Below are 14274 nucleotides of genomic sequence, written 5' to 3' on the forward strand. Positions count from 1 at the left end.
TATATGGCAGTGGGAATGTGTGGTCAGAGGACAGTCTTGTGGAGTCAGTTCTATCCTTCCATCCTACCACCAAGTTTGGAGGAGGCCCCTGGGTTTTGGAGGCAAGTGCCTTTTCCTACTGAGCCATCTCATTGTCTTACTGGTCCCTCCCTCGACTTCACAATTTCATAGGTGTTTTTTTCTTTTCTTTTTCGACTATTGTTTTCCTTAGTTTTGGAATTAATTTCCTGAGTCCAAACAGTACTTTCTGATTTTAGCTAATTCTAACTTCTGTGCAAACACAATTCAATTTGATCGAGTAGAAGTTTCTCAGTCACCGTAAACAGTTTCTCTATGAAAGTTCAATGGAAATTCCCCTCCCCCAAACTGATTCTATGAATGACTGTGATATAAACCCCATTGTTGCATGTTCACGGTGTGCCAGAATCCCTACTTAATCACTACTCGTAAGAACTCAACTTTTGGAGCCCTAGTGCGCTACCACAAGGTAGGTTCCCTGGGTGAAAGGAGCAAAAAACACAGGAGGCTGACTATGCAGGAGGACAGCATCTTCATTGGAAGGGCCGCAGGGAGCCTGTCCACTTAGGAACGGGTCCCCCTCGGGGTGGGGAGTGGTTCGTCCCGGAATAACCAATAGGCTTCATAAATATCCCAGCAAAGTGCGAGAACCACCGGGCTGCTGACTGCTTTCGAAACCCCATACCGTGCTTTCCTACCTCAGCTGGTAGGATTTTGTCTAACAGGAAATTAGATCCCCTGAGCGCCTAGAATTTCAATCTGCTCGAAGTCCCGCCTCCCGGAACCAGAAGCACTGCGACTAGCTACTGGACGGCCATTTAAAAGAGACGGGACCTCAGCGAAAACTATAACCCCCAGAATGCAGCGCGGAGCTTCCGGTTTCCGGCAAGAGGGCCAGAGTGAGTGTTTACACCGGCGGCTCTCTGCGGCCGGGTTCCTTCCGCGGGACGGGTGAGGGCGCTGGGGCCCCTTGGGCGCGCGGGGCTCTCGTGGGTAGCTAACTGGCCCCACGGGAGAGGTGGGGTTGCCAACAGTGTCCCTACTCACGACTAGGTATCTGTGACCTTGGGCCAAGTGACGTGAGCTGAATCTTGATTACTGATCTGTAAAATATGGCTGACAATGCTTGCTTGCCCCAGGGGACAGCTGTGAGGACCGAGATCGCTATAAAAAAAAAAAAAAAAAAAAAAAACCCTCGACTCCTTCCTCGCTTTAAATCGAAAGTAGACAGTATCTTGAGGTCTGCTGGGTAGAATCACAGCTTTTTCTTAGCCTTGTCTATACCTCAAGAGGTGTCTTTGGAACTAGTGTCGATAACTAGGACTTGTCTTGCGTTGCAAGGCTTTTGTAATTTTTGAGTTTTTCGATTTAATTCGTGGATATTCATATATGTGAGGCTTGGGAACAGTGAATTTAAAAAGCTCTAGTTTTGGCTTCCAAGGTATTCAAGATGGGGGGCACAGGTCTAGGGGAGGGGTGAGAAATTGAGAAGTAAGTATTACAAGTAAAAAAGCAGCAAAAAGAAGATACTTTTTTAGGCTGGCATCTGGTAATGAAGCTGTCTGACTAGCGTATCCTCAAATCTATTGATTTGTGTTGCTCTTTTGCCTTGAGGGAACAGGGAATGTGTGACCAAGAGAAGAAAAAAAGAGGGCATGGAAACGATATATTTGTGTGGGTCTTGGTAGGAGTTTGCTAAGAGGCCAAAAAGGGAAGAGAACTTACTTGCAAAGACAGGAGGTGAGCAGAGGTATACCTGGGGACAATTTTGTTATGAAGGAGACTTACTATTGTTATACTGGGGCAGGGCTGGGGCTGTTGAAGTAAGCAAGTAGGAGTCAGAATGAATGGGTCCTTACTGCAGGCTGTGGCCTTCACACCTGTTCGCAAAGGTGCTCTGGGGTTAAGGAAGGCTTTCAAAGCAGTTAAGTCATTGCCAGACCTGTGTTTTAAAAAAGAGGTGGGTGGTGCCATGGATCTTTGATGGGGAAGCAAGAAAGGCAAGGATTTGGTAAAGCTGTTGTAGTAGCAAAATGAAAAATTGAAGAAAAAAAAAAAACAGAAATCAAGTGTGTAAAAGGGATGCTGGGTGATGATGCTTGAACCTCACAACATTCTTGTCAGAATGGCCTTTTGTGTCCATTTGAAAGGTGAAGAAACTGAGACACACTCTGTAAGAGGAATAAGAGGACACGAGGTGCTAGTTCTAACTTCCTAATGCTACACCTTGTGCTCTGTAGCACTATTGCACAGAAATTATCTTTCACTTAGCCTGGTTGCAGGTAGGAGATGAGTCGGGTGGTTGTTTGGCCGTTAGCTTTTAATGCCTTATTCTTTTCCAGGGAGAAAGAGAGCACGCGAAAGAGAGAGGATGTCTCTCTCAGACTTTCATCTGGCAGTGAAGCTGGCTGACCAGCCGCTCGCCCCCAAATCAATTCTTCAGTTGCCAGAGACAGAACTGGGAGAATATTCGCTAGGGGGCTATAGCATTTCGTTTCTAAAGCAGCTAATTGCTGGCAAGCTCCAGGAATCTGTTCCAGACCCGGAGCTGATTGGTGAGTCTTGGAGTTGGGTTGCTGCTCTGACCTCCTCCAGGAGAAGCGTTTAAAGAGTAAAATAAGGAGTCAGGTGGTGCCTTTAATCCCAGCACTTGGGAGGCAGAGGCAGGTGTTTCTGTGTGAGTTCGAGGCCAGCCTGGTCTACAAGAGCTAGTTCTAGGGCAGGCTCCAAAAGCTAAAGAGAAACAACAACAAAAAACAAACAAAAAAGAGTAAATTAAGGGCTTGTGATTCATTGCCTCCTAATGGTAACACTCCAGACTAAGTTTTCTATGAGCAGAAATGCAAAACCTATGACAAAACTATTGTTTGTCACTTAGTCAGGTGTTACACTGAACTCCTTTGTTTTGACTCTTAACTATGACATTGTCAAGGTCTTTTCTCTGAGAGAACAAAATTAGGGGTAGGTTGAGCAGAGTTGCTGATGAGACAAGACTTCTCAGTCTATCACTTAAGACAAGGGATGAATAGAAGGATCTTTGTTTGTCTTAATGGCAGATTGAAGGGAAGGCAGCCAATTAGGTATGAGGTTGGCAAGGCATTTCTAGTGGAGGAAGGAGGGATTTAAGTATAGTTTAGTCAAATTAGATTATAAGTATATAATTTATGATAGTCAAGGGTTCCAACTAGTGAAAAACATTTCTTATCACAGGTGAATTAGTCATCCCTTTTGGTTACTAAAGTTTTTTCCATTTATTTAGATTTAAGTACTCTCTACAGTATTGAGTCCTAGAGCTTTTCTGTGGATATATTTCCTAAGCAAGCATTTGTACTTAATAACAGTTGTTAAAAATGTTGGCTTTTACTTGTTTGTTTGTTTTTGAGATAAGGTCTTACTTTGTACTCCTGAGGGGCCTGGAACTCACTATAGACCAGACTGGCCCAAACTCACTGTTTGCCTGTTTCCTCTGATGGGATAAAAGGTGTGGCGTGCAACAAATGTGTTTTCTTGATATCCCTGCAACACGCACTGGTTCTGACTTTTGCATCCCGGGCCTTATATATGCTAGGGAAGCAGTCTGCCACTGAGCTGTACCCAAAGCCTGTTTGTATGATTTTTTTTTTTTAATGTCTTAAAGCAAGGTCTTGCTAAGTTGCCCAAGCTGGCCTCAAATTTGCTTCAGCCTCTCAAGTATCTGGGATTACAGATGTATGTCACTGCAACTGAGAGAATATCTTCTTTTGTATGTGTGTGGTGCGTGTATCTGAAGAGACCATAGCAGGATATCAGGTGTCCTCTCTTGCTCCACTTTACAGCCTTGAGACAAGATCTCACACCAACCCCAGGCTTGCAGTTTGAGTTAGGCTACATGACCAGCAATTCTTGGTTTCAGCCTGCCTCTACCCTCAGCTGCTGTGGTTACCGGCACATGCAGCCATGCCTGTCTTTTTGTGTGGGTGCTGGGGATTTGAACTGAGGTCCTCATGCTTGCAGAGCAAGTGCTCTTACCCACTGAACTATTTCCTTAGACCCTGAGAGCTGTCTAATTAAAATAAGATTCTCAGAGGACAGAAACCAAATTGCTTTGAGAAACCAAGTATAAAAGGGCAGTTTGGGCTTTGGGGTTTTTGTTGTTGTTGTTTGTTTTGTTTTGTAGATCTGATCTATTGTGGCCGGAAGCTAAAAGATGACCAGACCCTTGACTTCTATGGTATTCAGCCTGGGTCCACAGTTCATGTTCTCCGCAAATCTTGGCCTGAGCCTGATCAGAAACCTGGTAAGTGAGGGTTTGTCCTCTTAGATAAGCAGAGCTTCCTGATGTCACCAAGGGAAGAGCCTGTGTGCATGAGAATTGTCTGTATTCTGTCAATCATGTTATAAATAAACGCTGATTGGCCAAGCAGGAAGTATAGGCGGAAAAACCAGACAGGAAGTAGAAATGATGTAATGAAAGCAGGAAAATTCTGGAAAGGAGGAAGCTGATTCCTCCTACTCCTGCCCAGATCACTGAAGCAGCAGGATGTGATCTGCCCCGCTAAAAAGAGGCTAACATAGATCTAAAAAAAAAAAAAAAAAAAAAAAAAAAAGGTTAATCAAGATGTGAGAGTTAGCCAGTGAGAGGCTAGAGCTAATGGGCCAATCAGCTTATAATTTATGGAGCCCTATGTCTGATTTTCTTTGGGGCTAAATAGCTGTGGGATACCTGGGGCAGGACAAAAACCCAAACAAACAGGACCCTCCATGTTACACCTGTGTATTCTTTTTGCGGGGGAGAGTATAAGGGGGCTGAGACAAGGTTTCTCTAGCTTTGGAGCCTGTTCTGGAACTAGCTCTTTTAGACCAGGCTGTCCTTGAACTCACAGAGATCCACCTACTTCTACCCCCCTCCCCCCTCCAGTGCTGGGATTAAAGGCTTACACCACCACTGCCCAGCATATTTCTTTGTTTTGTTTTTGTTTTTTGCTTTTTTGAGACAGGGTTTCTCTGTAGCTTTGGCACATGTCCTGGGACTAGCTCTTATAGACCAGGTTGGCCTCGAACTCACAGAGATCAGCCTGCCTCTTCCTCCCAAGTACTGGGATTAAAGGTGTGCACCACCACCACCCGGAGATTTGCTTTGTTAAACTAGCAGTTTGACATATTCTTATCTTGTTTGTGTCTTCTATGACTAGTTATCAGTTTGAAAGTTATCTTTTTAAATTTTAAATGCTAAGGACAAAGCATCTTCGTGTCCCTATAGGGAGGGAGGGAGGGAGGGACGGAGGGAGGGGGAGAGAGGGGGGAGAGAGAGAGAGAGAGAGAGAGAGAGAGAGAGAGAGAGAGCGAGCGAGCGAGCGAGCGCGAGCGCAGCCAAAGTCCCAGGATTAGTCTGACATTCACAGCTGGGCTTTGAAGTCCCACTGTTACAGGGCTTACCATTATCAGACAAGGACATTCTGAGACCATCGTGGATCGAGTGGAAAATAAGATTCTTACCGTTTCTAGACACACAAGAAATTACATACCCCTTCACCCTGGCTGATGGGAGTGACTGCTGCCTCTGCTGTTAGAGCTTTCACCTTGCTCTGGTTTGCCTTTCTTCTCGAATAAAGCTATTAAGAGCCTAATCATAAAATTGACCCCAGAGCAAAACTGTGTTTTCCCCAGAATCATCCATCAAAGCCCAGATTCTCTGACTTTTCTAATATCCTCAGATTGAAATGCCCTGCAGTTCTTGGGGTATGTATTCTCCTCTTATGTTCTGAGTGAGCACTGAACCCAGCTTGTTCATTTACAGGTCTGTCCCTCTGCTCTTCAGCTAAAGGGCATTGATGGAAGAAAATGAGTGGTTATGGTTTCTGCAAGCCAGTTTTTGGTTTTGTTCAGTATCTTACTTAATCACATTCTAGCATTTTATATGTGGGGAAAAAAGATGGGAAGGATAGTCAGGGTCACCTAATTAAAATGAGTTAGACTGGGATATAAACCTAGATTATTCTGGTTTAGAAGCCTTTGTGTTTTCTTCTGGCCTGGCTGCCTCTTTCTCAAAGGACATTACAGAGACACCCATTACCCTTAGGAGATTGTGCTTAGGATATTTAGAACCTTTTCTTCCCCATGTTATTTGCAGGTTTATTTTTGAAACAAATGGAGTTTTTATTGGGAGGTGAATTTAAATTTAGTTCTGAAAAGAGGTTTTTTAAAAAAAATATTTATTTATTTATTTATTTATTTATTTATTTATTTATTATATATACAATATTCTGTGTACATGTATGCCTGCAGGCCAGAAGAGGGCACCAAACCTTATTGCAGATGGTTGTGAGCCACCATGTGATGTGGTTGCTGGGAATTGAACTCAGGACCTTTGGAAGAGCAGGCAATGCTCTTAACCGCTGAGCCATCTCTCCAGCCCCCTGAAAAGAAGTCTTTAAAATGATAGTATTTTAGATATTTTCTCCTGCAGCATTCTTCTTCCAAAAGTGGGTCGATTTGATGATCTGATTCTGTGGTCACAGAGTAGCAGAGGCTGAGGGAGAAGGCTGCTCACTGAAGGCCAGCCTGGTCTAAATAGTAAGACTGTGTCAGGCAATAGAAATAAAACAAACAGCAGCACCCTACCCCAGAGTTGGCACTGTGGGAGGAGAACCCACCAGCCTCTTTCTTCTGGCTGAATCACTTTGGGGGTCTTCATTGTGGGATGCTGTTTCCTAAAGCTCTCGCTTTATTTTATATGTTTGTGTTGAGCCAGGCCTTGATTTTGTAGTCTGGAACTTGTAGTCTCTCCTTTGCTCCCAAAGGCCGGGATCAGAAGTATATGCCACCATACTGAGCTTAGTTTATTTTTTATTTCTTATTCTCCCATACATTTCTGTATATTTTCACTTAGACGTCAAAGCCGTCTTTCCAGTAAATATATACCAAGTTCCCCTCTTGGATGGTTTCCCAGGAGGCAAATTGGGCCCTAGTCTTACTTGTAGTGACTGGCATTCTGTGTCTCTCCCCAGGACCTTAATATGGCATTTCATAATTGTCTGTTTGTGTGTTGGATTTAGTTTCATAGTTTCATTCTCCTACTGCCCCAAGAATTCCTAATGGGATGGACTCTTTTTTTTTTTTTTTTTTTTTGCCTTTTTGTGACTTGCCCAAAGCTAGATAAAAGATAAATGCTTGTTTTGTTCAGTTTATTGAATAAGTTAGATAATTTATGTGTGGTATCTATTTTCCAAAGGAGACAGCCCTCATGATCACAATATAGTGGCTGTGCTAAACTCCAGGCATACAGAGTAGTTTATATAAAGTCTGATTATGTAGCCTAGATTATCCTAAGGATACCATACTAAAGTGTGACCCAAGGTGAACTTCCTCCCTGCTCCTGTCCCTCAGATTCCTCCCCTGTAAAATGGGTTATGATAGTCAGGTGACCAAATGCAGCGTGACTACTGCTAGACTTTGCTGGAAATGTAGATCACAGCGTCCAGAAATCATAAAGTTGCTATTTGGGACATGATAAAAGTTTGCTCGGTGCTTTCAAGTGTCTTGTGCTTCCTTAGTCTTTACTGGGATTCTTTTAATTGTGGCTTCTTTTTATTTATTTGTCTTATTTGTGGTGTTTAGGTTCAAAAACAGGACTTAGCACAGGTTGTCAGGTGCATGCTTTACCTAGCCCAATTTCTGTCTTTTTATGAATTAAAATAGTCTTACAGGCTGGAGAAATGGCCCAGAGGTTAATAGTACTTTCTGCTCTTCCAGAGGACCCTGGTTCAATTTCTTTTTTTTTTTTTTAAAGATTTATTATTTATTTTGTATACAACATTCTGCCTCAATGTATGCACACACACCAGAAGAGGGCGCCAGATCTCAGTACAGATGGTTGTGAGCCACCATGTGGTTGCTGGGAATTGAACTCAGGACCTCTGGAAGAGCAGCCAGTGCTCTTAACCTCTGAGCCATCTCTCCAGGGCCCCCCCCCCCTCCCCCCCCCCCCGCCCCGGTTCAATTTCTAACACCTGCAGGTAGTTTGCAATTAAATGTAACTCCAGTTCCAGGGAATCTGATGGCAGTGCATTCACATGGTACACAGACATACATGTAGGCAAAACACTCATACACATAATAATTAAAAGATAAATAAAAAAGAATAAAGACGCCTAAAAAGAAATAGAGAAATCTGAAAGAAAATAACAAAGAAGAAAGAATTACCCATGGGCTTATCCCTCTTAGAAAATGTTATTCTTTATCTTGCTCCTTCCAGCCTTGGACCATATGCAGACTGACATATTTTGCATAGTTTTACCAGAGAATGCACATCCAACTTTGTGTTCTATTTCTTCCTCTTAACATATTGTGTCAGCATAGTGCTATATCGTTAAGATGGCTTGGAGTGAACTTACTTTAAGTCCCTACGTAAGAGTCCACTGAGTTGATTATACATTCTTCCTTCTCAAATGTAAGAAGTCTAGAATCCCTGCAGTAGGTTGTTGATCAGAAAAGCCTCTTTCATGTGGTAAGATCCCCCTCTGCTGGAACTTTGTTTGTTTTATGTACCAAAGATAATTTATTGACTATACAGATTTCATACTTGTGGCACAAATGGGTTTTTCTGAGGTAGTGCTCACATTTTGGAGGGTGATGAGGGGAGGGACTCTGTAGAGCAAGTGTCTCCACATCTGTGGTAATGACAGTGCCTGGACTTATTGGATAACCACATCTTCTCCTCTAGAACCTGTGGACAAAGCTACTGCTCTGAGGGAGTTCCGGGTGCTGCACACCGCCCTGCACAGCAGCTCCTCCTACAGGGAAGCGGTGAGTTCAGCCAAGACTGCAGGAGATGGTGTTGTCACTGGCCAGTGTTCAGCCTGGGAGCTGACAGCACATCGCCACGACAACCAAGAGTTCCTTTGAGAGTTCTTGCCATGTCTGTGGGCCTCAGCAGAATCCTGTCTTTCCTCAAAGAGCCTGTCTCAGTCAGGCATTGGTTGTTGATTCCGTAGGATGCTGCTTAGACAGCCTCTCCTCAGGCTGGTCTTATGGACTGAGTATGGTTACTGTTCTCAGAATCCCTGTACCTTTACTGATGGGTCTTGATCTATGACTCTTGGTGAAGGTGAACTGCCTGTCACCTCTTAAGTATGGATTTCCCCACTGGAGAAATGAGCTGTTGACAGGCAGAATCAATGCAGCTGTGAACATCCTTCCCAATATTTACCAGTGTAAAGTAGTCATTGTATAGAGCATGGATCTGGAGAAATTGTTGTTGGTCTTGTTTTAGAAGTATAGGGATGGTGGTGGGGAACCATAGAGACTGTTCCCTTGTGGTGGTATGTATACAAGCATTCTATACAAACATTCAGAGGGAGGAAGTCAAGAAGAGTGTGGGCACTTGGTGACTGTATGGCACTAGGTAGAATTCTAAGCCATCCCTGTTTTCTTCTGCAGGTCTTTAAGATGCTCAGCAATAAAGAATCTCTAGATCAGATCATTGTGGCAACCCCAGGTCTCAGCAGTGACCCCATTGCCCTAGGTAAGTACAAGAAAAGATTTAAAGAAATGTAAGGAAAAGGAAAAAACTAGGAGCAAAAGGGGGCTCTGACCATCTTTTGAAGAAGCACTGCTGTTGAGGGACGAGGGAACATGATCAAGGTTCATTCCACAAACCTAGCCCCTAAGGGCTCTCAGACCTCCACTGTTGCAGCTCTGTGTGCTAAGTGCAGGAGAATGTGGGGACAGCTGGAGCATTCCCACTGGAATAAGATGCCCTCGACTTCATTTCTTCCTTTCTCAGGAGGGCTGGTTTGGGGTCCCGTTGAGTTGCTTGCTTTGAGATTTAATGCTGCCTTTTCCTTCTGGATATGGCTAGATTTCCACTGTCTAAGAGAAATCTTGCTATCTTCCAGGGGTTCTCCAGGACAAGGACCTCTTCTCTGTCTTTGCTGATCCCAACATGCTGGATACGTAAGTATAACCATCATTTTGTAAAGTACATTCCTCATGCGATCAGCTAAAAACCTGGTTGTTGCCCTGGGATCTCTTCTTGGAGCCAGTCTGTCACCAGGTCTGCTTTCTAAATGTGTCGAGATGGAAGGAGCAGCAAGGACTGCTTAAGAAATAGAAAAGCGGGCTGGAGAGATGGCCCAGAGGTTAAGAGCACTGACTGTGCTTCCAGAGGTCCTGAGCTCAATTCTCAGCAACCACATGGTGGCTCACAACTATCTGTAATGAGATCTGGTGCCCTCTTCTGGCCTGCAGCCATACATGCAGACAGAACACTGTATACACAATAAATAAATAAATAAATAAATAAATAAATAAATAAATAAATAAATCTTAAGAAAAAAGAAATAGAAAAGCCCAAGGGTAGGGGCACATGAAGTGTGTCCCAATGAAGCAGTATGGGGAGGGAGGGAGGAATGGGGGGAGGGGGAAGAGAGTTGTGTGCCAGGTGAATTTCATAAGTAACGTCAGGGATTATAAGCTAGGGAAAGTAGACTTAGGTATAGGACAATAAAATCTTAGAGCTGGAAGTGTCTTAGACAGGAGTGGCCGTGTGTCCTTATTTTGCAAATGAAGAAATGAACCCTGCTCTAGGAAAAGAAAGGAGTCATCAGAGATTGCCATTGTATAGGAGGTGGTGTCTGCACCCAGTTTGGAACCCTGAGCCTACTGAACTGTTCGTTTCTGTTTCCCATTATGCCTTGCCTTTAGATCCTTTCTGGCACTGCTAAGATCAGATCACCAGAAGATGCTGAAGAGTGAGCTAAAGGTGGGGCATGGACTTGTAATCCCAGACTCCAGAGGCAGAGGCAGTCACAATAAATTTGAGGCTAGCTTGGCCTAGAGAGGAAGCTGTAGGCCAGTCAGAGGTATAGAGTGAGGCCCTATCTGAAAGCCAAAACCCAAACTGAAACAAAACAAAACCATGCTGAAGACTAGGGATTAAGGGTAGGCTCTGCTTTAACAGTCACTCGTACTGTCATGGAAAAGGATGCTCTTTCCTTAATCGTTCTTTTTCTACCACTCCTAGATTGGTGCCTGCTCACCCAGCCCTGGTCAATGCCATCATTCTGGTTCTGCACTCGGTAGCAGGCAGCACCCCAATGCCAGGAGCTGACTCCTCTTCCCGAAGCATGCCCTCCAGCTCGTACCGAGATATGCCAGGTGAGGCCCCTCAGGAGCTGGTAGTGGCCCAGGGATTTGCTTTACTCAGCAGCTATGTATAGTGTTGGCATAGGGCATGAGTCAGGAAGTGCATCTGTCCTGTAATTTTCCAAGGGGAGAGATGAAATATGAATTTGGAGTGTAACTTGAGCTGAGATCTGGAGCTGCGCCGGTGCCTTTCTGTTCTTCCTCCTGGAATCTGTTCACTCTCCTCCAGGTGGCTTCCTGTTTGACGGGCTCTCGGATGATGAGGACGACTTTCACCCAGTGAGTGGCATGGCAGCCTGCCCCTTGGGGGAGATGGTCCTGGGATCTAGCTTCTTCTTAGGATCTGTTATTCCCAAGGCTAGGAAGTGGTCACAGGGATCTCTGGGGGCCAAGACCATGTGATATTCTTTCTGAAAGACGGGACCTTAGGAAGTCTTCCTGGGAACTGGGGATGGGTGTGGTTCCTTTATCCTGATTCTGGATGCCTCTTTTCCAGAGCACCACCCGGTCTACGCCCTCTAGCAGTACACCCAGCTCCCGCCCGGCCTCTCTGGGGTACAGTGGAGCTGCTGGGCCCCGCCCCATCACCCAGAGTGAGCTGGCCACTGCCCTGGCCCTGGCCAGTACTCCAGAGAGCAGCTCTCACACACCAACTCCTGGCACCCAGGTATGGAGAAGAGAGTTGGGAACGTTAAGGCCAGGCTGCCCTCTGCAAACTCCCTGCAGTTGACTAGGTTTGCCTTTGCTGCCCGGGTGCTAGGTCCCCTTACCCTGAGTCCTGGGGCCCGGTAGGGATTTCTCAACTGTGTTTCGGGTGACTCCCCTTTTCATTTACTTGCCTTTAGAAGTCCAGTTTTAGCACAGGCTTGGGTGTTCTCTCTTTCTTAGCCCCAACAGGGACTACATATCACTGGAGTAAGGTTCCTGATGGTGATTTGCTATCTTCAAAGCTATCTCTCTCAATACTGGGGTTCTAGATTGGGCCTAGGGTCTCAGAGTCCTTTTCCCTGGAGTCAAAGAGCATGGAACCTTTTATGTCCACATAGATTGCTTTTAGGTACCCCATAATATAGTGTGGTTGTCTCATAACAGACCCCTTTTGGGAGGCAGGAGGTAGGTACCCCAGTTAGGTACCCCAGTAGTATGGGGTCATGTGACAACACTGACTCTCTGCTGTGAAACTGAAATGGCTCTGGAGCAATGCTGACTATTTACTTGAATCTAGGGTCATTCTTCAGGCACCTCGCCAATGTCTTCTGGTGTCCAGTCAGGGACACCCATCACCAATGATCTTTTCAGCCAAGCCCTCCAGCAGGCCCTGCAGGCCTCTGGGCAGCCCAGCCTTCAGGTGAGTCACCCCACTTTGAGGTTTCATGTAGTTTCCTACTTTGACACACTGGGCCTTTTTCTGCACACTGGAGGTCCTTCCCTCTAGGAAACCAGGGGCAGATGACAGGGTGTGACAGGTGAGCCTTCCCAGAAAAGGCAGTTGTTCTTGTAGCTTCTCCTTCTTGCCTGAGTGACTGTGGCCTGACTCCTGTGATCATGAGGAAGTTTTAGTTAATCATTGATTTAGTGAGCATTGACTGAGCAGTGAGCACAGTTATATCGGGACTAGGCTGAGCTGGTGAGCTCAAAGTGAGCCTATCCTTGTCCCTGCCTTGGAGGGGCGCCACACAGTAACACATTTGAGAAACATCTTGGTGAGAAGCTCTGTTGCTTAGAGTGAGGGCCTGGGTCCAGCAGAACTGAGAGAGGTCTAAGCTGATTGATTGATAGAGCTAAGTTTGGTAAGCTAGGTAGGAGAAGGGTTGTTTGTGATGGGAAGGAGATAATTTCTAGACAGAGGCAACTGCTTGAGAGAACAGTTGCAAATAGGTGTTTGTGATGTACTCAAAACTATATAGTTAGAAATCCGTGTTGGCATAGAACATCCTGAGATGGGGATAAAGAAAGAGGGTAGAAGTCTGGGTGTAAGAGGCCAAGGAGGTTAGGTTTAATCTGGTAATTATTGGAGTCTTAGAAGCTTTAAAGAAAAAAAAGGTCGCCCCAGCAACTGAGTGGAACATTGAAGTGTCAGCATTGTATTTTTCACCTTCAAGTATGAGCTGTTTGCTTTACGCCTGATTCTCATGGACTCTGAAAACAGAGCACAAGCCTATGTGATTTTCATGACTGTGTGTGGTGCTCATGGGCAGTGCAAGTGAGTTGGACAGCCCGTGTTTGCTTCAATGTCATCTCCAGCCAGATGCTCCCAGCTCTCACTGACTACCTGGCGTGAAGCAAAGCTGAGATGGCACATTGCATTTCTCTGCCTTCCATAGCCTTACCCTTGTTTGCCTCTGCGCTTCTTCCCCACTGCCTTCTCCTGACATGGGAAGTTTTCCATAAGTTGTACATTTCCTTTCTGGGAAGAAGTGGGCAGTAATGAAACTATGAAGTACTAGAAAAAAACATGGGCAAATCTTTTTCAGTCCTTATAACAGGGAAAACTTCTCATGGGTGAAATTCAGAATCCAGGAGCCATTATATACAGTCATTCTAAATTTTGAATTTGTCAAAGTGAAAATTCATTCCTGGAAAACCAAAGCCGAAAAATCAACAGCAAAACCAAGCAAAGTCTTAAGGCTGACAGTTGTAATCCTATCAGACAAGTGGCACATCCTCCTAAAATAGAGCAACTTAAGACCCACCACTTCCTAGAAAACTGGGAAGGCTATGAATAGACTAGTCACTGAGAAGGAAGTGTGGCTGTATGCACACAGGGTTCCCAGCAGTTCTGTTTCTCAGAAGCTGTCCTGGAGATGTTTGTGTATATGGAAAATGACAGTCTGACAATGCTGAAAGAGTCACATTGTTTGTAATGACAGAAAACTGTAAACAGCCAACCGGGAACTGGAATATTATTTGCTTACTAAATAGTTTTTATTAAGGTGTGGTGGTACACTGTGATCTCAACATTTAAAAGGTTGAGGTAGGAATACTATGAGTTGGTGACTAGCCTGTGTTATATATACATAGGAAAGCTCTTTAAAACAAAAACAAATTTGTGTGTGTGTGTGTGCTGGCTAGTTTTTTTTTAATTAATTTATTTATTAAAGATTTCTGCCTCCTCCCCGCCACCACCTCCCA

At 44.8% G+C, this 14274-nt stretch overlaps 1 protein-coding gene across 2 annotated transcripts in view; it reads left to right on the forward strand.

The window, feature by feature from the left end:
* Positions 1-892: 892 nt before the first annotated feature.
* Positions 893-14274, forward strand: part of Ubl7 (ubiquitin like 7) — an 18084-nt gene continuing 4702 nt past the window's right edge. Inside the window, exons 1-10 of one of the 2 annotated variants that reach the window (XM_050151914.1) lie at positions 893-969; positions 2361-2573; positions 4175-4294; positions 8720-8802; positions 9436-9520; positions 9894-9951; positions 11021-11154; positions 11372-11421; positions 11639-11809; positions 12368-12490. In XM_050151914.1, the coding sequence (XP_050007871.1) occupies positions 2390-2573; positions 4175-4294; positions 8720-8802; positions 9436-9520; positions 9894-9951; positions 11021-11154; positions 11372-11421; positions 11639-11809; positions 12368-12490 (1008 nt within the window). In that variant the 5' untranslated portion in view covers positions 893-969; positions 2361-2389. Of the gene's footprint in view, positions 970-1611; positions 1759-2360; positions 2574-4174; positions 4295-8719; positions 8803-9435; positions 9521-9893; positions 9952-11020; positions 11155-11371; positions 11422-11638; positions 11810-12367; positions 12491-14274 lie in introns of those variants that run through there. The other variant, XM_050151916.1, reaches the window with a different exon arrangement.

This window comes from Alexandromys fortis, unplaced genomic scaffold, assembly GCF_014885135.2.
Source record: "Alexandromys fortis isolate MF-2015 unplaced genomic scaffold, M_Fortis_MF-2015_v1.1 scaffold_70, whole genome shotgun sequence".
Classification (NCBI taxonomy): Eukaryota; Metazoa; Chordata; class Mammalia; order Rodentia; family Cricetidae; genus Alexandromys; species Alexandromys fortis.